Source organism: Microtus oregoni, unplaced genomic scaffold, assembly GCF_018167655.1.
Source record: "Microtus oregoni isolate MIOR12 unplaced genomic scaffold, Mior012 000019F_ref0000042, whole genome shotgun sequence".
Taxonomy (NCBI): Eukaryota; Metazoa; Chordata; class Mammalia; order Rodentia; family Cricetidae; genus Microtus; species Microtus oregoni.
In genome coordinates, this window is record NW_024543078.1 from 14,093,458 (window position 1) to 14,116,522 (window position 23,065).

General features: G+C 41.2%; 1 protein-coding gene across 2 annotated transcripts in view; it reads right to left on the reverse strand.

The window, feature by feature from the left end:
* The window catches only part of Pnpt1 (polyribonucleotide nucleotidyltransferase 1), a 36,600-nt gene extending 21,308 nt beyond the window's left edge, over window positions 1–15,292 (reverse strand). For both annotated transcript variants that reach the window (XM_041669323.1, XM_041669324.1), the window contains exons 1-13: window positions 15,105–15,292; window positions 12,434–12,494; window positions 11,721–11,795; window positions 10,811–10,916; window positions 9,957–10,006; window positions 8,712–8,775; window positions 8,568–8,615; window positions 7,551–7,664; window positions 7,224–7,410; window positions 6,608–6,659; window positions 6,040–6,097; window positions 3,677–3,773; window positions 3,266–3,368 (exon numbers count right to left, since the gene is read on the reverse strand). In XM_041669323.1, the coding sequence (XP_041525257.1) occupies window positions 3,266–3,368; window positions 3,677–3,773; window positions 6,040–6,097; window positions 6,608–6,659; window positions 7,224–7,410; window positions 7,551–7,664; window positions 8,568–8,615; window positions 8,712–8,775; window positions 9,957–10,006; window positions 10,811–10,916; window positions 11,721–11,795; window positions 12,434–12,494; window positions 15,105–15,274 (1,185 nt within the window). In that variant the 5' untranslated portion in view covers window positions 15,275–15,292. The remainder of the gene's footprint in view (window positions 1–3,265; window positions 3,369–3,676; window positions 3,774–6,039; window positions 6,098–6,607; window positions 6,660–7,223; window positions 7,411–7,550; window positions 7,665–8,567; window positions 8,616–8,711; window positions 8,776–9,956; window positions 10,007–10,810; window positions 10,917–11,720; window positions 11,796–12,433; window positions 12,495–15,104) is intronic.
* Between the last annotated feature and the right edge of the window lie 7,773 nt (window positions 15,293–23,065).

Here is a 23,065-nt window from a genome sequence, read left to right on the forward strand (position 1 = left end):
GAGGGAGATAGAAAGGAAAGGAAAATGGAGTCACCCACTCTGAAGGGACCTTACTTATGGCTTCTGTAGGATGACTTGCACTTGCAACTCCAGGAGAGAAGAGAGTCAGCAGGAAAAGGAATATTTGCAAAGTAATGGCTGGATTGTCAAGTTTAATGAGAAGATACATTTGTAGATTTAAGCTTGAAATTCTAGGTATGACATATTCTAAGAAAAGTACCTTTTCATAGTCATACTGATGGAATCCAAAAATAGCACATCTTGACTGCACTCACATAAAAACAATAAATATACAGAAATGATTTGAATGAGTCTTTATCAGATAAAAGACAAAGAACAGGAAATACCACATCTTTAAGTGCTCAAAGAAAAAAAAAAGGAAACACCCTGACCACCACTTCTATCAATCCATAATTCTATACCAAGAAAAAGGACTAATTATATGACAGAGGCATTTTCAGATTAGTCAAAAAAATAAAAATAAGCCAGGCGATGGTGGCGCACGCCTTTAATCCCAGCACTTGGGAGGCAGAGGCAGGCGGATCTCTGTGAGTTCGAAACCAGCCTGGTCTACAGAGCTAGTTCCAGGACAGGCTCCAAAACCACAGAGAAACCCTATCTCGAAAAACCAAATAAATAAATAAATAAATAAATAAAAATAAATAAATAAAAATAAAAATAAAAAATATAAAGAGAAGTGTCTCTCTGAAGACCTACAGGACAACACTGAAGTTAGCCTGGTCAGAATGACAGAAATAATGATCTAACTGAAAACTTGGATCTTCAGGTGGTAAAATTTGGCTTCTTTTTTTTGTTTTGTTTTGTTTTGTTTTTATTTTTGTTTTTTGAGACAAAGTTTCTCTGTAACTTTGTTGTCTGTCCTAGAACTAGTTCTTGTAGACCAGGCTGGCCTCGAACTTAGAGATCCGCCTGCCTCTGCCTCCCAAGTGCTGAGATTAAAGGCATGCGCTACCACCGCCTGACCTAAAATGGCTTTTTCTAAAAATACCTCTTGCCTTCGGAAACTGAATTTTTGCTCAACCTTACAACCAAGTCCATTTAAAACTATATACTCTGTCTGTTTCTCTATGGTGCAGTCAGCCTGTTTAACTAGACTTCAAGAAAGCAATGTAACCAACCTTACTATGCCTTGTTTTTTCTTTGTAAGTTTTCCAGAACTTTGTATGTGTGTGCGTGCGTGCGCACATGTGTGAGCTATGATGATCATTTGCTGACAGCAGCCAATAGATTGAAAGCAACCTTAAAGAAAGCAAGTATCCACCATAATATCTGTTTGTAGCAACAGTGGATATAGTTTCTTCCCTTGTGAACTCTGGTAAAGACTCGCATTCCTTTCCCATATCATGTTTTCTGTGCTGTTCAATAAGCATAGAGCAAAGTCCACTGCTGGAATCAGACAAGAGTGGCAGATGGAAGACACAGGAAGTAAACAATTCAAATCTGGGCTCACTCTTGATATAAACTACTCCAGGAGGAAGACTTTTTTCTTTGATATAGCACTGACACATTTTTGAAGGTATGAAAAATACCAGGAATGGCAAATATGTGGGTCAGTATAAAAATAAGGCTTTCTTTTTCCTATTTTAAATGCATATGATCATTCAAACTAACAGTTACAGTACTGCCCTGTGGGCGTACGGCACATGTAGATGTAACTTGACACACTAGAGCATAAAGGATGGAAGGCGTGGAAATCCACCGAAATGGCTGCAAAGCTTCCTTATTTTAACTCTAGACTCAGAAACCAAAGACGTCTACCATCCCCGTAATCACCACAGAGAAATGCATAGGTGCAGCGATGAAGCAAACATAACTAAAGCAGAATTCTAGTAAACATGCAAGGTGACAGGAGGAGGAGGGAAACAAAAGGTCGGTCAGAGAAACAAATAACCAAGTAACAGGCCTAAGTGTGATCACAGCAGCCATTAATGAAGCATAAACTGACCATGCACTCCAGTTAAGAGGCAGAGACTGTGAGAAGAGGTACGAAAGTATCCAGAGCATCTAACTGGCCAAATCTTTAATGTTTCATTGAAAGGCACAAGAGGAAATGAATCGAAAGTGAGACAATATATTCACTGAAAGCACTGATTCAAATGATAAAACTACCATTTCTTTCTCGAATATATTTAGTTCAGTGCAATTCCAACGTAATCCTAGAAGAACTGTTTGAAACTGACATAGTTCTAGCATTCAAATGAAGGAAACAATGTACCATGAAAAGTTAAAACAGTTTTGTTGGGAAAGATATGTAAACAGGGAAGATGTACTTCATAGGCATTAAAGTGCCCCCAAAGGCTTGATAATGAAAATGAAACTGGCCAGAAAATCCACAAAACAACGAAGAGTATAGTTTTAAAATGTATTTATAAACTTTGTAAAAAAATATATTTATAAACTTTGAGTACAAGTTGTCAAAAATCAGTGGAAAAAATAAATGATTAGTGAATTGGTTTGATTATAGACCATATGCAGCAATATATTCCAAAATAAATTAACTATCTAAATTTAATAGTTAATACCTGAAAGTCAAAAGAAAGAAAATCATATATGCATAATTTTGTCATTCTGGGAATAAGGAGTGATGCTCAAAAAAAAAAAAAAAAAGTAAAAAGGAGATGAATTAACCACATCAGAACTCAAGATACACCAGGCTACTATAAGAAAGTTGAAATGTGTAGGGTGGTGGCGGCACAAGCCTTTAACCCCAGCACTGGGGAGACAGAGGCAGGTGGATCTCTGTGAGTTCAAGGCCAGCCTGGTCTACAGAGCAAGTTCCGGGACTGGCTCCATATCTACTGAGAAACCCTATCTCAAAAAACCAAAAGAAGATTAAAAAAAAAAAAAAAAGCCTGGTGACAGTGGTGCACACCTTTAATCCCAGCACTCAGGAGGCAGAGGCCGGTGGATCTCTGTGAGTTAGAGGCTAGCCTAGTCAACACAGGGAGTTCCAGGACAGCCAGGGTTATAGAGACTTTGTCTTGAAAAACAAAACCCCTAAAATCAACCAACAGATCGAACAGAAAGAGTTGGGCAATAGTAGTATGCATCTATAATTCCGGTGCACCTATGGAGGGACAGTAGCTCAGTCTCACTTTCCATGCAAATGTAGATGTAAACAACAAAAGAGACCCCCTGATTTCAAACAAGGACACACACACATACAAAAACAAAAAAAAGAAACAAACTTATAGCATCTACATTGCAAATATATTTAAACAAATAACTTTCAAACATATTTTACCTGTGTCTGTCCCCTTTGAAACAATGCTGATCCATGAAGTGTTTTAAACATATCTACCTCACAACTTATATTCCTAAGTGAAGTCAAATCCCGTCCATCACACCTGTAATAAAGTAGTAAAGTCATACAGGAAGTCAGAAAAATCTTTATCTCTGCCATTAACTTCTCAACACCAGTAACTTGTTAGAATTGTAAACACTAATATAAACACTTGGGCTCCCACTGAATCAGTGTCTGGAGATGTGCTCTGTACATCAAGAGAGAGCCGCAGCCACACAGTCCATACACTTGCCAACAGGTGCTCATGTCTAAAACGAACACCCAGTTCCCTCCTTTAAGTAAGCTGCTACTGTCAAGGCAACCTGCAGGTGCAGCGCCTGCCTCAATTCTACTGCAGGAGAATATGGTTACCTTTTGTATTCATTCAAAATAATACTTCTGAAAACCTCCTTTGCAACAACATTGAAGGATTCTATTATTTCAAATTGGTCGACCTCTGGAAATTTTTCTAAAGAAAAGAAACAAATCAAAACAAAATCAAAAATTTTAAGTTCTCCAAAGTTCACAGAATCAAATCAAGTGAGATGTCTGAACACTTAGTTCTCAGGTAAACAAAGCACATACATCAAATGCTCTTAAGGCCGTCGTAGGAACTTAGCTTGTGCTATGATCCATCCCTGTTCTGTCCTGTTACCTGACCAATACAGACACCTACAAGAGGGTAACTAACAGTTGATCTTCAGTTATCTTTTAGTTTGTGTAATCTGAGAAACAATTTTCTTCATTACGCATTCACACCAGCTGCCCTTTCCACTAATATCTACAGACTATTTTCATGAGCCAGGCTCACGCTTTGTGTGCCTCTAGCTTTCACAACAGCGTGTAAGGAAACGGCAACCACAAGCAGAAGAGAAAAGGCTTAAAGAAGTAAAGTAGGGCTGGGGCTGAAGGTCAGTAGCGGGCCGCTCGCCTGGCAAGATCACAGCACATTTCTAGGGATCCGTCCAACACAGGCTTATGCTTTTAAATGTTGACCAATGCCATCGACCAGTCTCTTGCTTTATTAAGTAATGTATAACTTTAAAGTAATTTGAACAGAAAATATGGTCACAGAAAGACATATAACTGTAATCTTCAACATACAACAAGCTTTTCTTTTGGTATTGCAGGATTTACACAGGAGAGGCAGGTTTCTATAAAGCCATACTTCCAGTTCAGAATACTTCTGTTTTGCTTTTCCAAGACAGTCTTGCTGTATAACCCAGGGTGGCCTTGAATTCACAATGCTACTGTCTTAGCTTCCTGGGTGCTCGTATTATAGGCCTGAACCTTCATCACTGATTATCTTTTCATTCTCTCTCTCTTTTTTTAAATTTATTTATTATGTATATAATGTTCTGGGCACCAGATCTCATTATAGATGGCTGTGAGCCATCATGTGGTTGCTGGGAATTGAACTCAGGACCTCCGGAACAGCAGTCAGTTCTCTTAACCTCTGAGCCATCTCTCCAGCCCTCATTCTCTTAAAAACCTATTGATCACTGATCACTGCATAAGTATGCATGACAAATGTGCATGGGCAGGCATGCTACGGTGTATGCTACGGTGTACTTGTGGAGGTCAGAGGACAACTGTGCAGTCAGTTCTTCTGTTCCACCTTTATGTGAATTCCAGGCATCAAACTCAGGTTTCCAGGCTTACTCAGCAAGCACTGTTACCTGCTGAGCCATCTTGTTGACCATAATGTATTATTCTTGATTTTCAAAAAAGTCTTAATTATTTTGAAGATAACTATAAGTAATGGTATTAACATAAATGTAGAAGAATTTTTATTTTAAAATCTGATAAATGCTCCCACAAGAGGATACATTTCTCTTTGTGGAAAAATTATTAAGAACTCCACATCAACCTTTACTCATATTTAAGTTGTTACAAGAATGACATTATACAGTAAGATATCCAGCTTAGTGATCTGTGGATAGTTAGCCACCCCTTGTGATTCTGGACAATGTTAGGAATGACAATAGCATCACACTGAATGATGACGTGTGCCAGGCACAGATGCAGATTACTTACTCATTTAACTAAATATCTATAAACTAGGTATTATTGGTGTTACAATGTCATGGATGATAAACTGAATAATTTATTGTTAAATTTTTGTTTTTAGTATTGGGGATTTAATACAGGGCCTCATGCGTTCTGGGCAAACACTATCACTAAGCTATCTCCCCAAACTGGGGTCTTTTTATTGTTGTTGTTGATCCTTCCTTCTCTTTTCTTTTTCTTGATTTTTGAGACAGGGTCTCTCTACATAACCCTGGCTGTTCTGGAACTATGCAGATCAGACTGGCCTGGAACTAACAGAGATTCTCCTGCCTCCTGACTGCTGAGATTAAAGGTGTGCGCCACCATGACCAGCTAACTTTTCTCTTTGGGCTCAAGAATTTTAAGTATTCTTTTAGATTTTCAAATTGACAGGTTACAGGACATTAACACACTGAAACAGATAAGAAAGGAACATTTTACCTTCATTATTTACTAGGTGCCAACTCAAGGCCAGTGTTAGCCACACTTCTACACGTTAACATGACAGCCAACCCATGGTCTATCATCATTACAGATTTAAGATAAAACTGGGCAACTATGAGAATAACTCAGTTTTTCATGATCTTACCACTGAAATCTGAAAACAAATCTGTGTATTTTTTGAAAAAAAAAACAAAACAACAACATTTGTCTTTCAACCCCTTTAAAAATGAAGACAGAATTACCCTTTAGTTGCTCCTCTGTGTCTAGTCTTATCTTGTTAACAGCTTCATCTCTAGAAATCTAAAACAGCATTGATGTCAGTGTATAAGTATGAAATTCTCATGTTTTCAATGCTACACAAAAACACACTGAAAGAACAGAAACATTAAAGATTAAAACCTGATTTAATTAGTTCAAATTATATTTGCACATTTCCTTAAAGAGTGCATTTAACAAGAGAATAGAAAAACAAACAGGTAGGCTTTGTCTTGCTTTCTAAGGAAAGTCCAGTTGGAGGTGAGATTGCAGGCAGTAGGGGGCTAAGAAGCAGAAAGGCAATGGAAAGGAAGCATGACACACATGGAGTGTGGGGTGAGTTCTCAAAGGAGAACTGCTTTATTTACATTTGCTGGAGGTTTATTTATTCTTTGCAGTGCTGCCAATCAACCACAGGGCCTCAGGAATACAGGACAACTGTTCTACTACTGAGCCCACACCCAGTCCATTGAAGACAAACAGGACTGACGTGCACAAACAGAATTGAATGAGTACAACAAAGTAATCTCCAAACAAAACTGAAGGTACACCTACTTTATCATGTTCATAATCCGTAAAAACTGCATAGAGTTTCTCCACGGCGAGGCTATAAGTATAAATTAAATGTTAGCAAACAATAATTGAACTATGAAGTTCCTATAACTGAAACAATTAAACAGCAATGAACTACAAACTAACTACTTGGCGCTCTATAAAGGTGAGATGTTGCTGCACCTCACTCCTATGTGCTTAGTATAATCCAGAAGAGTTCCCTCCACTCACTATGCCCCTCCCTCCTCATTGCTCATCGAATTCCAATTCAGAGTCACTCCCTGTTCTAAGTATCGCCAGGCACCGTCCAAGCCCTGGGCATGGGACTGGTTCAAACCCACTTCTTTCTGAGAAATCCAAGTTTCCTAGATATACAAATATCATATGTTTTATTCTCTTTACTCTGGACATGGAGAGATAAAGGATCTGATTTTTACTTGAGATTTAAACTTATGTCTTGGATTAAGTTTATACCGTTTGCTGGTTTATCCTCCTGTAGTCATCAGATAGGTAGTTATGTTATGGTAATGACGTAAAGAAGGAACGTGCCACACAAAGTGCATCTCCTGAGAGGAACCTGAACCTGGTGGCAACGGCCCATCTGCGCAGGCGTTCTTACTTGTGAGCATACTTCACAATCTCTGGTGAAGGGGTGAATATCTTCTGGGGTGTCCTCTTGGCAACACCAATTTCTTTTACCAACTGCTGGATGCCCTGAATTATCTGCTGGGTATACTTCACTCCAACTTTGATAGCATGACAGAAGTCCTGCTGTAGAATGTTTTCTGCAGAGGCTTCCAGCATAACTAGTCAGAGAGTAAGGAGACAGTTACTGTCTGAGAATCTTTCACCAACAGGGTATTTTTAAATGAAAAACAAAGACACAAATAACAAAAAAACACAACTTGCAAGTAAAATGCAGAATGAATATAGGTAACTTATTTACCAATATGGCTTTTAGGTGCTCCGGCAACCACTAAATTTAAAGTGCTAGAAGACATCTCTTTCCTTGTCGGGTTAACAACATATTCTCCATCAATCATTCCTATTCGTACTGCCCCTAAAACATAATAAAATGTTAGCAATGTATAATTAAAACATGCGATTTTTCACAGTATTATTCTAGTAGCCGCTGCATCACACTGTCTTTCAGATAACAGAATGAACTTTCTATTTCTCCCATGTTACGAAAGTTCAGAGAGCACCTATCCCATCCTCCTTTCTAGGCTCAGTGGGATGCTCCGAATCCCTCAAGTCAAATGATTTGTGTGCACTTTGATCATGTTCTTGGTCTTTATATCCAGACTACTGTCCTCAGCAGATGCTCGTACCCCTCTCCCACTGACGTTGTCACTTACACACTGACTACTTTGAGAAGCACTATTTGACAACCTGCACTTCTATATCATTTTTCTAGCTCCTTGTCTGTGCCATTATAATAGCAAACTTAGCAGGGCAGTGGTGGCACACGCCTTTAATCCCAGCACTCGGGAGGGAGAGGCTGTCAGATCTCTGTGAGTATGAGGCCAGCCTGGTCTACAGAGCTAGGCCAGAGCTTTTACACAGAGAAACTCTGTCTCAAAAACCAAAAAAGAAAAAAGAAAAAGAAAATAGTACTCTTTGTAAAGAAATCGGCAGACTGTATGGTTACAACTTCCAGGAGTTATAAGTTACAAACATGTTTGTTTTCTCTCGAAAGACAACGTACTATGGTAATCCCCCACTGTAAGGAAAAAAAGAATGAAAGGGAATCAAGAAGCCTAGGGCCATAAAATCAATAGCACTATAACAGTCTTTGGGTAACAAAACCCAAAGCAAGGATGAAATGCCTGAAAGACCTGCAAGAAATATTAGCATGCTATCTAGTTCAGCTTGCCATGAAGTAATAAATCAGCACCAACAACGTGCACATTGTTACTGAAAGAACAGAAACAGCAGCTCACACTTGCAAATTGTAGCTTACCGACAGGTCCATTCCAAGGGATGTCTGACAAGGAGAGGGCTACAGAAGCTTTAAAAAGGAGACAGATAAAAAACTGAAATTACAGTATTTCATTGCTTTAAAAAAATCAGCAGTGATCATTTTAGCTGGTGTTCTTACACTTACCACCATTAATTGCTAGGACATCGGGTTCATTGATGCCATCTACAGCTAGCAGATTACATATTACCTAGCAACAAGGGAAACAAATTAGACAGACAGATAGCAACAACAATAGCCCCTCAATGTGGGCAGATTATGATTTAAATTAGCAACGTGGCCTAAAATTTAAGAACTATATGATCAATATCCAAATCCCTTGAAGTTACCTATCATTTAACTAAATCCTTGACACTAGGTATTTAAAACTTCCATTTCCTCATTTTGTATTCACCAAGGGTATGTGGTATATGTGGCTACGAGCACTGCTGGACCAGGGCTTCATTTTTACTACCAAGTTATATTCCCAGTTCTGTTTTTTTGAGACAAAATATGTCATCTTCCTAAGGAGTTCCTTTGAGAACTACAGAAACGCTGTATGGAAAGAACCTGGACAATACTAGGCATGCTACGGCATTCTGTAAATGTTGGCTATGTACTTGTATTAGTATCAGTTTATATTGCAATGATGTACCTCTGTTTGATTTTTAAAAGAATAATTTCCTTTAGGCTCTGAAGTCCTTTCAAAGATATACTTACTTAATGAAATGGCTACCTAAGTATATCTAACTAAAGTATATAATCCCCTTGAGGAAAGAAAAGAATATTCAGAAAGTATTAAAATAAAATAGAAGTTCAGAAGATCCAGAATAAAGATATTAAAATTAGTTGTGATAAGATGGTCATGATGGGTCACTGCTGTAATCTGAACACTTGGAAGGGTAAGGCTGACAGACTGCCATGTGTTTGAGGCTAGCTTAGGCTATGCAGAGTTAAAGCCAGCCTGAGCTACAGAAATTTAGATCTTGTTTACCAAATCAAAACAGTTATGCTGATTGTCCTAATGAGCTATTATAAATTTGACCTACAAAATCCAGCCCCCGAGTCTGGCTACCACCCCTAACTATCACACTGTCTTTTATATACATCCACCTATTTCCTAACACAGGGCGGTTTAGACTTTCATCAACCTTTCTAGAGCGTTCCAGATTCTCATCAACCTTTCCAGAGCATTCCCAACAGTCTTTCAGTCCTACTCATAATTCAGGCATCAGCTCAAAATGACACCAATCACATACGGTTTTCCAAAGTACTGCCTTTTAAAGTGACTCAAAAGTATAATGCACGAATACCATAAAAATTCTTTATAAAGCTTTCTTTAGAAAGAGTTATAGGGATTAAATAATTTAACCAAACAAAAGCAGAATTTACCTGAGTATCATAAAAATAGCCAGCTGGAAAGAGAGGTCGAATTGAACGATCTGTCAAAGCAAAGAAAAAGATTTTAAATGGCCCTGGCAGAACTGTTCTCGAATTAAAACTACAGAACTAAGAGACAGCTGTTGATTATGTCATAGACACAAACAAAAAGACCACATGTAAAGAAAAACACTGATAAGTATCAACACTTTCATTAATACAGACCATTACCTAACAACAAAGCAAAAGAAGAGGCTGAAGAGCAACAGCAGACACAAAGAAAACATCCATTTGGTTTACTGTCTGAGGAACACACATAAATATGTGTACAAGCTAGCAACTGTTGGGTAGAAAGCTGTAGACCACAAATGATCCCACAGTATCTGTAGATGTCAAAGAGCTGGGCTATTGTTAGGCTGGCGATATTACTTAGTAGCACAGTGCTTACTTAGCATGCGAATAACCTAGAACTTCACCACCACCCACACCCTCCCACCCACACACTCATGCTTCTTCCTTCTCAAAAAAGATCTGGAAGATGACAGACATACTTCAATAGCTCATAAACGCAATGCTTTTAGGAGTTACTAAGTTGAACATAAAAATGAAAAACCACAGGAATAAATTTAACAGAGAACTGACATGGGCATGGGATTCACGTGCTCAACAGACTCATTCAGTATTTACTGAATGCCTCCTCACGAGATATAAGGCTTTGATAAGGTATAAGGAACAAGTTTCTCCTCTCAGGAGGCACACATCTGAGAGTAAATAGCCAGAGGCAGCCATACAGTGAAGGAAGCTTAGGAGACCCGCAGAGCAGAGATGGGAAGAAGCGATGTGAAATGGCACACTGGAGATCTTACCTATTACTCGACTTGTAAGAATCTCTTTGTCAGAAGAGCCAATCTCCCTTCTAAGGTAGTTTGTAGGGATTCTACCTGCTGCAGCAGCCTTCTGTCTGTAGTCAACCTGAAGCAGCAATGAAGAATTAAGGTTCACATCCCAAGAACCCCTACAGAAGCACCAACTTTCCTAAGGTTGCTCACAACATATTCTAGACAACAAGTAGATAATATTTAATTTGCTTTTAGCATTCTTTTAAACCACTCAGGAAGAAGAATGTATAGAATGTTTCAATTGATGAAAAAGAAAAGTCCTTCACTTAGCAGTCAGGTGACTGCCGAGTCTTGCTGCTTTCTACAGTAGCTTGCCTTGACCCAGTCAAATAGTGCCCCTTCCAACTTTGCGCACCAACCCTGTGAGACATAATTGCTTTCTGCTAATACATTAAAAAAAAAAAAAAAAAAAAAACACAAGCTAAGCATTGGTGGCGCACGCCTTTAATCCCAGCACTCGGGAGGCAGAAGCGGCAAATCTAAGGCCAGTCTGGCCTACAGAGCAAGTTCCAGGACAGGACAGCCAGGGCTCTTACACATAGAAACCCTGTCTCAAAAAAATCAAAACCAAAAAGAAAAAAGAAAAAAAAAGGAAAACACAAAGTCCTAATTAATTTTTCACTTAATATATAGCTGCACACTCAAACTGGAAGAAAACCCAGAGACAATGCATCTTTGCTTCTTTAACAACAACGTACAACAACAACGTACTCGCACACTTCCCCCGAGCTCATCACACTTGGCCATCAGTTCACATCCTCAGTCTCAAACATCTAAGGGAATCCCTTTGTTGTACGGTCTAACTGCAGACACTTGACATGGTATTACAAATCCAACATTTACACTATACTGGAGGCTCAGATAAGTGAATACTTACCAGCAGGGGCATGAACTGGGAGGGTGAAGGCTTTGTTTTACTGACCGCTGTGACCATCACTGCTGTGTCGCCTGACTTGAACAGATACAAAAATATTAGTAATCTTTTTTGAAATCAGACATTAATGCGTAAACAGCAAACTCTATAAAAACTCGTTTCCTCTCTCTCTTGAAACAATGCCTCATTATGTAGCCCTGTAGGAGATCCACCGACTTCTGCTTACAGAAGTCCAGAGCGCTGGACTTGTGAGTGCTTGCACCGTGCCTGGCTGGATGGAAGATCTCTTATTTCGTATCGGTGCAGCGATCTCCATCCTTTCTATCTGACCGTGACCAGTATTAGAGTACTCATGGAAGTTTTCACATGGAGAAATGGCCAGTCGCACCAATGAATTGAGTCGTATTTTACTCTTTATGAGGAAATTTAGACAATAAAGAAAAATTTTCAAGAACTACTATGAAAGGCATAATAAAAAAACTTTTTTTTTTTTTAGAAAAAAGCATAATAGATTTTATTAACAGAATACAGAAAAGCCCAAAGTTTGGAAGTGATCTTAAAGGTCATTTTCTATGTCCAACTGACTTTGCTGGGCTAGCATGGTTCTGACACAGAAACACGTGGTGGTATCTTAACTAGTTCCCAATACTATATGATGACCTACGATGGTACTAAGACATCAGCCACTATGACTTTAGAACAGACTAGTTCCTTACCTGTACCACTGCACAGCCATCTGCAAATCTTGCCAGTTTTCCAGAGGATATTTCTAATTTTCTGTTTAAAAATAAAAATTTAGTACAGTACAAGTCTCAGCTTAGTAGTAAAAAATAATTGAGAGAAGCTAAAAAAAAAAAAAAAAGACAACAACAACAAAACCCAAAAGGCTCCCAATCTAAGTCCCCATCCCCACTTCAGGGAAAAAGAAGAGCCAAAGTATGCAGGATTTGTGATCATCAAAAGCACAAAGGAGACCCAAGTGCAGCTTAAAGATGATGGAAATTAAGGCAAAGGACTCCCCGGGAGGACGGGAAAGCATGGCCAGGAGAAAAAGACTCCGAACTATGGCTTCCCATCTCATGACACACTGCTGTGTAAACTAACACACGGACTCTTCTCTTCCCTAATTAAAATACTTTAAAATTCCTCCATTACTTTCTGGAAAAAAAATATACACTTTGAATATTGACTACAACGACTTTCATGTTCTGATATATAACAGTATTTTGTATGCTATGTTAAAAATAATAAAGGACTTTTATCTTCTGATAAATAACAGTATTTTGAATGTTAACTTAAAAAATAAATAATAACAGTACTAATATTGACTTTCATGTTCAACAGTAGTGTCAAGACAATTTAATGGTAGAAGAATAATCTTTTTCAGTAAAAGGTATGGAGATGGATGGATAGCCACACACTCCATACAAAAATAAAAACCCAAACATGGTTCCTTTTAGGGATAGCTCTTTTAGAGCAAAAATTTAAAGCTCTTTGGAAAAAACAGCAGGAATAAATGTCCATAAACTTGGATTAGACACTCTTTTTTGATGTAACATCAAAAGTCCAAATACAGGGGCTGGAGAGATGGCTCAGCGGTTAAGAGCACTGACTGCTCTTCCAGAGGACCCGGGTTCGATTCCCAGCACCCACATGGCAGCTCACAACTGTCTGAAAATGCAGTTCCATGAGATCTGACACCTTCACACCAACAAACATAATAAAGTTAAGTAAATAAATAAAAAAAAAAGTTAAAAAAAAAGTCCAAACACATAGGCAAAATCTATCTTTTTCAAGTAGACACCAGCTCATGTCTAGAACTGACCATTAGGCACAGGTGGGTAAATAACTCATTTCTAGAAGTAAAAAGGTATGACCTATAAACTTATCAAATATATTGACTATATATATATATATATATACATATATACACACACACACATATATATGAACACATGGGTATATTAAAAGTGTGTAAGAAAAAAACAGGGCCAGGAACTCATCAAACTCAGCCAACCAACGAAGGGTGCAACACTCTTACCTGGACCCCAGAGAAGGACATCTAACGCCACTAGTGAACACTGATCTGCCGTCTCATCGGCAAAGAAGGGACTGTTCCTAAGGCTTCAGCTGAGCTGGCTGGCATGCCCTGCTCAAAGTGTTGTAGGCCTACACATTCTATGTCCACCCATCTGGACTCAGCTGTGACTGTCCACTCTTCAGCTGAACTCTCTCTATGGCTTTGCCCTATGGGCCTCCGGCAGGTGTCCAACTGACACTACCAGCAGTAGTCTACCTGTCTTAGCTCTTTGCCTTTGGTCTAGTAAGTCTTTTTCAGCACTTTGAGCTATACAGCATCAGTTTCTGCAGTCACCCTGTAACCGACATAGTTACAAACACACAGTTATTATTCCTGTGTGGAGTGTCATGTGTAATCTGAGAGTTGGTATTGGTGACTGCCAGTGGGATAAAAGAAACCATGTTTGCAACAGCCTGCACGGATCAAGGTAAACTCGAACTGCTTGGCAAATTTCAGCTAAGAGAACTGGCATAGTGTGTGAATTTATTGTTATTCAATGAATTCTGATAATGTAGAAAGACAGGATGATTATGTTTCAGGAACATGGACTTTCGGTTGCTTGCAAGAAAACTACTAAATTTACGCTGTTTTGTTGTTGTTGTTCACTTTGCCTCTTACCAATTTACTTTTCAATACTGTATGTATAAAAGATCTCCATGCACATAGAGGACCCACACATACTACATACATGGCCTCTAGGATTTGAAACTGGGGAATCTGTCTCTCTCTCTCTCTCTCTCTCTCTCTCTCTCTCTCTCTCGCACGCGCGCCTGTCTGAGATGTCTTAGTTTTGTTAATTTTGAGAAATTTACCTTTTTTGACCCTCTGTTGTCTCAACAACAAAATGAAGGCAACAGAACCTTACTAGAGGTTTAACAGGGCTGTATTCATCATATAACCGGTATTCAAGAAAACGACGGTCCCTTCCCACTATGGCTCACACTGGCCTCGTTTTTGGGAGAACTGACCTGGGCACACACTGACAACGGGTTACCTTGAGGTGGCAGGTTTCCCATTCAGAGCCCGAGATCTCGGGAAACACAGAGGAAGATTGTCATGGGCACTGAGAAGGAAGTCCACCACAGTTAGGGGCTGGGTCAAGACCCAGCAGACAGCGGGCAGCGTGGAAAGGGGGAAGCACCGGGAAGACAGACTTCAAATCCGGAAAACGAAATCTCGAGCTTAGGTTGGAGTGGAGAAGTTGACAGAGATTCAGCCTGCTGGAGTCCCACCCTGGGTATTTGGCTACCAAGGGTGTCTGGATCGGACTCCGCGTGAAAAGTCCGCGAACTCACGCCGTTCCTTACCTGTGGCCCAGGTCCACGGCCACCGTTCGGGACCCGATGCTGCTCCACAGCGCTCGCGCCTGCAAATAGATGGGCGGCCGACTCCGCCCGGGCCGGCCGAGGGGACCGAGGGGACCGCAGCCCGGCGGCCGGAGCCTCAGACACGAGCAGCACTGCCTGCAGGCCGCCATGACACCCCGCGCTCGCGGTCCGAGCGGCGCCTCATTGGCCAGCCTGCGGGTGGGCGGGGCCTGACGCGATTCCGTTTCTGGGGAGCCTGAACTCCGCCCAGGAAGTGAGCCTTGGTTCTTGCGGAGATCCTAGAGGGTCAACCCAGCAGAATGCTTTTTGTTCAGCTTTTTTCTCTTTTTTCTGCCCTCACCAGTGAAAATTACACAGAATTGAAGAAATCCATTAATTTTCTCTCTCTCTCTCTCTCTCTCTCTCTCTCTCTCTGTTTAAAAGAAAGTCCTAGAATAACGTTTAATAAATACATGTAATGGGGCTGGAGAGATGGCTCAGAGGTTAAGAGCATTACCTGCTCTACCAAAGGTCCTGAGTTCAATTCCCAACAACGACATGGAGGCTCACAACCATCTGTAATGAGATCTGGTGCCCTCTTCTGGCCTGCAAGCATAGACACAGACAGAATATTGCATACATAATAACTAAATACATAATATTTAAAAATAAATAAATAAATAAATACATGTAACAATACATAAGTACTAAGCGACCCATGATTATTTGGTTCGGTTAAGTAAGGACTAGGTTCGTATCTCAAGAAGGGCCTTGGAAGAGATCTCCCTCTTACCCAGTAGCAGCCGCCTATAAGTCTGCCTCTTGGAGGCTCATACTGAATCCATGAGACAAACTGGCTTGCCCGAGAGCTTCAACAAGAGACCCTGACTCAAAAAAATAGTGGAGCGTCATTAGGCAAGCACCGTATGTAAATCTCCAGCCTCCACACGGAGGTACACACGTGCACACCGCATGCCTGTCCATCTGCACACACGGGCATGGGCGTGTCTGTACCCACACGATGCCAACTCTCATACACATACAAATACTATGCACACATTCATGAGCAAACAAAAGGGCTTTTTTAAAGAACCACTTGAATAATTTAGCTTTCTGTTCGTTGTAAATGTTGGAAAGGTCGTAAAAATGGCCAAGGGGTCTGTCTGTGCTTCCTTATGTCAGTCTAAACTCATTAGAATAGTAGCAACTGAGTCATAAACTCAAAAGCTGATACTAGCAATGAAATCCGGGACAGAGCTCTTTTCACAGTGTGTTTATGCTAGGCAGTTTTAGGTTAGCATAGAGACAGAAATATAAAAAGTATATATTCTTGGGGCTGTAGTAACCGAAACTGATTTCTGAGGTTTTCACATTCTGGAATTATAGTTCTGCTAAATATGTTCCAGAGCTACAGTGTAATTTAGAAGGCGTTTCTTTATGACACTTGGAGAATAGGGAAGGTGATTCCATCTAAATCTACCAGCAATGTTTCTCAGAACCCCCTTTCTCTTTTTTCTTTCATAGTCAAATTAAACTACATCAAAATAACACCGTCCTGTGCTCCGTGTGGCAACTTGACTAAAGTAAAACATTACATTAAGATATGCTCAGTTGAAGTGTAATTTGGCTTGTGCTTTTGGTTGAGATTCTATACATTTATTTTCATTTTTGCTTTCCCCTTTTTCTTGTGATAGGTAGCTGTCCAGAAACTGCAAGAATAGTGAGTGTACATCTTCTTATACATTTGTAGACGTTTCACTGACATTGTAACTAAATGTGTCAGCACACACTGAGGCATGCAAGAGAGTTTTCTTAAGAAAGAACGCAGCCTGCTCAACTTTAAAACACTGCTTTGGGGCCTGAAAGATGGTTCATCCCTTTGTCACCAAGCCGGATGATGTTCTGAGCTTGATCCTTAGGATTCACAAGATAAATGAGAGAAAGACTCCAGCAGGTTGAACTCTGACCTCCACAGAAGCGTGAAGACACACAAAATCTTAAAAGATTTTACATCACAGCCAGGTGTTACTTTCTGAATCACAAACACAATGTGTCTTTATTCTGATTAAATTTCAATGTTTCTCATGGTGTATAAAGATTTTGTTTTCTACTTGTTTTTTTTTATGAACTTTAATTTACCAATCTACTTATCTCTGTCGGGAGCCACCTTTTTGGGTGTCACAATCCTAGCTGCTGTGGGTTCATATGTTCCAGGGTAGGGGCGTGAGTATTAGAAAAGCTAGGTAGGAGGAACCGAGATGAGAAAGAATCACAGAGACATGGGATAGTATTGGGAGGGCAACTCAGTGAATACTGGATGCAGAATTCTTCTTCTGACTTTTGAGTTCTGAGTTCACCTGTGGTTATTTTTCCATACACTTTGATAGCCCAATACAAAAGGTGGGGGAGAAGAAGGCAAAAGACTGCTTTCACATGATACAAAGGGCAGCTAGAACAGGTATTTGTCCTCATATTTGAGACATCAAGCCATTATTTCTTGAGAAAAACATTCTATTTTTTTTTTTTTTTAGGCAGTGAACCTACACTAGACTAAGTATCCTGAAGGCAGCCACACTCAAGGTCAAATATTCTATTTCAAAGGAAGGAGTAGATTACGCTTGATTTCTCTGACCTTTGTTCTGGGTGGAGTGGATCTACCTCTAGGTTCTTCTTAGTTCTTAATGTCTAAAACACCAAGTAACCACACCCTAGGTCAGGGTGTGTAGCCACAGTTGTCAACAACTTTGAGCAAACTCAAGCTCTCTGACCTTCAGACAAGGTGGAATAGGCTCACATTTTTGGGCCTCTACAATCTCTACTTCTTTTTTATACACCAAATAAACAGACCATACTCCCTTGCAATATACCACTTTTTCTCATGCCCTTGTGTCTTTGCATGTACATCTGTGTGCTTAGTACATGCACCCTCCTTCCCTCCCTCCCAAGTTTCAGTCTGGTGAACTCAGTACTTAATAAGATGCCCTGTCCTTGCCGGGCGTGGTGGCACACGCCTTTAATCCCAGCCCTCGGGAGGCAGAGGCAGGTGGGTCTCTGGGAATTCGAGGCCAGCCTGGTCTACAAGAGCTAGTTCCGGGATAGGCACCAAAGCTACAGAGAAACCGTGTCTCGAAAAAACCAAAAAAAAAAATGCCGTGTCTTTTTCCCAGGCAGACATATAGGTGGCAGGGACTGCATGGTGCCTGTCCAATCTATATTTGGCTCTCTGGACAGAGGTAAAAAATGTTCATACTTTTCAAACCAAAGCTATAGCTTTTGCTAGGCAGCAAAGGCACGAGTCTACTCCAGCTGTTTTACAGACACCAGCTAACTGACTTTCCTACAGTGTGAATTTCAATACAGATGACAAACAATGGTGAAGCTAACATATCTAAAACTTTCGTGAACTTGAAAAATGTTCTTGTAAGTTTCAGGGAATTGCCTTGGATCTGCCTCGCAAATGGACTGTCAGCCAACTGCCTGTTTCCCCACCTGCATGGTCCTGATGGGATGGGTACTCTTTTCTTTCCTTATCTTGAGACTCCTCTCCCTCAGCTACCAGAACCATGAACTGTTGTGCCCAGATTACGATCCTCAGAGAGAGACCACCAGAGAGGCCCAGACTGTAATAAGCAAGGTTTAATAAGCATAATACAGACATGTTTGGAACTCATTTCCATCCCCATTACAACAAGGTAGAGAGGAGTTGTATCTGCTCTGTGGGGTAAGCTTTTAAAGGCATAACTACAAAGAGAATCTTTGAAGATGCTTCGGCACGGGTACAAGGACTTTTGCTCCCTCACATTCTGTTATGTCAGCTTTTTTCTTGTTTTTAGAGCAAGGCCACTGTTCTTGAGTTAGGCCATCTTTATCAGCCTGTACCAGGTGGCTGGCTGGGCTGAGCTAAGTGACCTTGTGTTAGGAATCTCCTAGGTGGGAGAGGGGAAGACCACTATCTTCCTGGGAAAACATTCTGCTAGGAAATTTCTTCTTACCCCTTTGAGAATAAAGGGTGAGGGTCCCACAGAACCTGGAAGTTCCAAATGTACCCCTAAAAGAAAAAGAAATCTGCCAGGTGGTGGTGGCGCACGCCTTTAATCCCAGCACTCGAGAGGCAGAGGCAGGCAGATCTCTGAGTTTGAGGCCAGCCAGTTTGAGCTAGCTCCAGGACAGGCAACGAGTAATGAGACCATGCCATAGGTCCCCCCACCGGGGGCAGGCAGCAGGCAGGGGGTTCCGAGAGCAGCCAGTCCCAGGAAGGGATGGCTGCAGGTCCCCAAGCAGTGGTTGCTCCTGGGCAGGGAGACAGAAGCATGGATAGGCATGCCATGCAAGAGTGAGGTTGTATGTTTATTAAGTGGGTTTTGGAAGGGAAGGGGGAGAAGGAGAAGAGGAGAGAGAGAAAGAGGGAGAGAGAGAGAGAGAGAGAGAGAGAGAGAGAAGAAAGAGAGACAGAAGCTGCCTCTTGGAGAAAGGCAAGAGACTCAGGAATGGAGCCGGGCTGTGGTGGCGCACGCCTTTAATCCCAGCACTTGGGAGGCAGAGGCAGGCGGATCTCTGTGAGTTCGAGACCAGCCTGGTCTACAAGAGCTAGTTCCAGTACAGGCTCCAAAACCACAGAGAAACCCTGTCTCGAAAAAGAAAAAAAAAAGACCTAATTGTCTCAGTGGGTTGGGGAGGGGCTTGTCTTTTGAAGGGGCAGAACAGATCAGCACAGTAACAGGGAGAATCTAAGGAGCAGAGATTTAAACTCAGCAGAGGGATGAGAAAGAAGGCAGCAGCTTTCCCAGCAGAGGGATGAGTTGCCTGTGATGAGAGGGTCCCTGAGTCAGGGAAGAATGTGTTTTTTTCTGGGGCAGTAGTTAAGTGTGGGAGAGATAAGGCTGGGAATGGGGAGCTGCTACAAGGCTTGGGAAAAGGTGTGAAGTATGAGTTGATCTATAGTCTAAGATGATCTCTTTGGCCATTTAGAATAGAACAGAGGAGGAAAGAAAGAGAAGTGTAATGGCCAGTAGCAATGTGGTGGCACGGACCAGTATGTGACAGATGTGACATGAGGAAGAAGTAGCTTTGGGATATATTTAACTGGAAGGACTTGATGGATCGGATACAGGGAAGGAGGATTTAGGGCTATTGATAGTCTTAGATGGGTCAGGAAGGCAGTAGCTGTCAAGAGACAGATCTAAACCCGGGACTCAGAGAAAACTAAGATAATGTAAATGTGGGAGTATTGTCATGTCAGTGACATCACAATCCAGGGATCTGTGTGACATCACCTAGAGAGATGGTAGAAAGACAGGCCCTGGACCCCAAGGAGGCAGAGTCTACCAAGGATATAGAGACAGCTAGTATGGATGCAGGCAATCTGGGATACATCTGCTGAGTATTTCTAATCTGCCTGCTCCTGTGCAGCCTCTACCTTTCCTTGTTTATGAGGCCTAACACTCCAGCTCCCTGGACTTTTGGATTTTGGTTGTGTCTTATAGTTAGGCACAAATGAGAGCTCAAAGAGCAAAATAAAAAAGAAATAAAAAAAAAACCTGAGAGCCATAGATCTCTTTTAATTTAAAATTTTAATTTTTTGCGAATTTCATGAGTACTGTATCCACATAATTTGTACTCCCTCTAGTCCTTTTATGTACCCCCCACTCACGCTCAAATTATTGACCTTTAATTTTATTGTTATGTATCTGTAAGTATATGTATATATACACATACATGTGACTATACCAATACATTCATACGTGTACGTGTGTGTGTGTGTGTGTGTGTGTGTGACCTGAAGAGTCCATTGCTGCTGTTCTCTCATGTATGCTTTTAGGACTGACCACGTGGAATTGGATAACCCACCAGGAGTCTTGTCTCTCGGGAAGACAGATTCCCCCTCTCCGGCAGTCACTGATTGTCTTCAGGAGAGCCATAACTTCATAGTGTTACATAGTGGATACATTCCTCTGCCCCTGTAGCTCTTGCTAGGTGGCCTTATTTTCTTGGCTCAGGTCTCTAATTGTTCAGTGCTTCTCACTGTTTCAGTTCCACAGAGAGGGGCTTGAGTGCTTCTCTTGAGACCCTATTCTTTAAGTAGCCGACTTTGATGGCTCTCATAGAATAACATAAACTAGTTGTTGTAAGCAATTTTTACCCTCTGTAAGCCAGGAATTCTAAGATCTTGACAATATCTTTCTGTGGTATGAAGATGAAGGGAGAAGCTGATGGGGGTCAAGGGTTGTTCAGATTGTCCTGTTTTATCAACGTTGCTGTTGTAACATTTTGTCAGGGTTGCTCTAAGACTAGAATGTTCTTTCCAGATCTAATGTAGCTCAAGCAGAAGTCAGGGCTCTCACACAGTTCAAGACCTCTCCCTGACTAGTTCAGAGATGCAATGTTAAATATTTCTTTCAAGAGATGAATTCCCACTACTGTGGAATGTTAAAGATATATTGAATTTATTTATGCTGTAGAATATTTGTTTAATGATGCAAAGATGTGTTGCATTCTTCTTTTTTTTTTTTGGTTTTTCAAGAAAGGATTTCTCCTGGAACTTCCTTTGTAGACCGGGCTGGCCTCAAACTCACTGAGATTCATTTGCCTCTGCCTCCCAAGTGCTGGGATTAAAGGCATGTGCCACCACTGCCTGGCATTCTTTTATGTTGCATTTAACTCTATAAAGCTGTATAACTTTGCCTGTATAAAGCATCTAATGGTCTAATAAAGAGCAGAACATCAAGTAGCTCAGAAGGAGAGAGAAATAGGTGGGTCTGGTGGGCAGAGAGAATAAAAAGGAGGAATTTAGGGAAGAGAGCAAAAAGCGAGAAGTGAGAAAAGGGAGAGTGGAGGATGCCAGGGACCAGCCACCCAGCCAGCCACGTAGTAAGAAGGAAAGAAAGGTATATAGAAGAAAGAAAGGTAAAAACCCCAGAGGCAAAACACAGTGAAAGAGAAATGGAATAATTTAAGTTAGAAAAACTGGCTGGAAGCAAGCCACTCTAAGGTCCGGTATTATAATTAAGAATAAGTCTCCATGTAGTTATTTGGGATCTGGATGGTGCATCCTCAAAGAGGGAAAAAAAAGCCCAACTACATCCTGCTTTGTAAGTTTTAGAGTTGTTTTAGAATGGAATTCGGGAAAAAGGAGCAGATGGGAGAGGAAAGAAGTGTGTGTGTGTGTGTGTGTGTGTGTGTGTGTGTGTGTGTTGGTTATGCATGTACATGAATGTGTGTGTGCAGGCGCATGAGCATGCAGAAGCTCGAGGCGGGTGTTGGATGCTCTTTTGTATCACTGCTCACCTTACTTCCTGCACAAAGGCCTCTCACCGAACCTCGCTATTTTGACTAGGCTGGCTGGCCCTTGAGTTTCCAGCTTCTGCTTGTGTCTGCCCCACAGCAGGGTTAGAAGCACAAACTGCCTCGGTCACTTTTTACTCAAGTCTTTGGCACTCTTACCCACTGAGCCATCTCCCCAGCTCTTACAAGTGTTTTTATTTGACTAACATTGACTAGGTTTCATGTCTGCTATTAAGGCAGATGCGCAAAAGCTGGCAGTGCTAATGGGGAGTTGTCTGTCACGATTACAAGCACAATATCCTAATGTGAGCACTTTCTAGACATTCTTCTGTGAGCTCCTCAGCCTCTGGTCTTCGTGGTTGTTGTGCTGCTTCCTATCGCTGAGACCATCTTGCTTAAGCGCTCAGCTGTCTTGGATGAGGTTCCTTCAAAATGGAGTTCCCAGGTGTTTTTAGACAGTGAACTCATGCATTCCTGTGCCACAGACAGGTGGGGATGTAGCTTGTCTTAACTATTACCTTCTGCCTCTCTCCGTCCCTCCCCTCCCTCCCCTTCCCTTCCCTTCCCTTCCCTTCCCTTCCCTTCCCTTCCCTTCCCTTTTCTTCCCTTCCCTTCCCTTCTCTTCCCTTCCCTCCCTCCACCTTCCCCCCAACCCTCCCTCCTTCCCTCCCTCCTCTTCG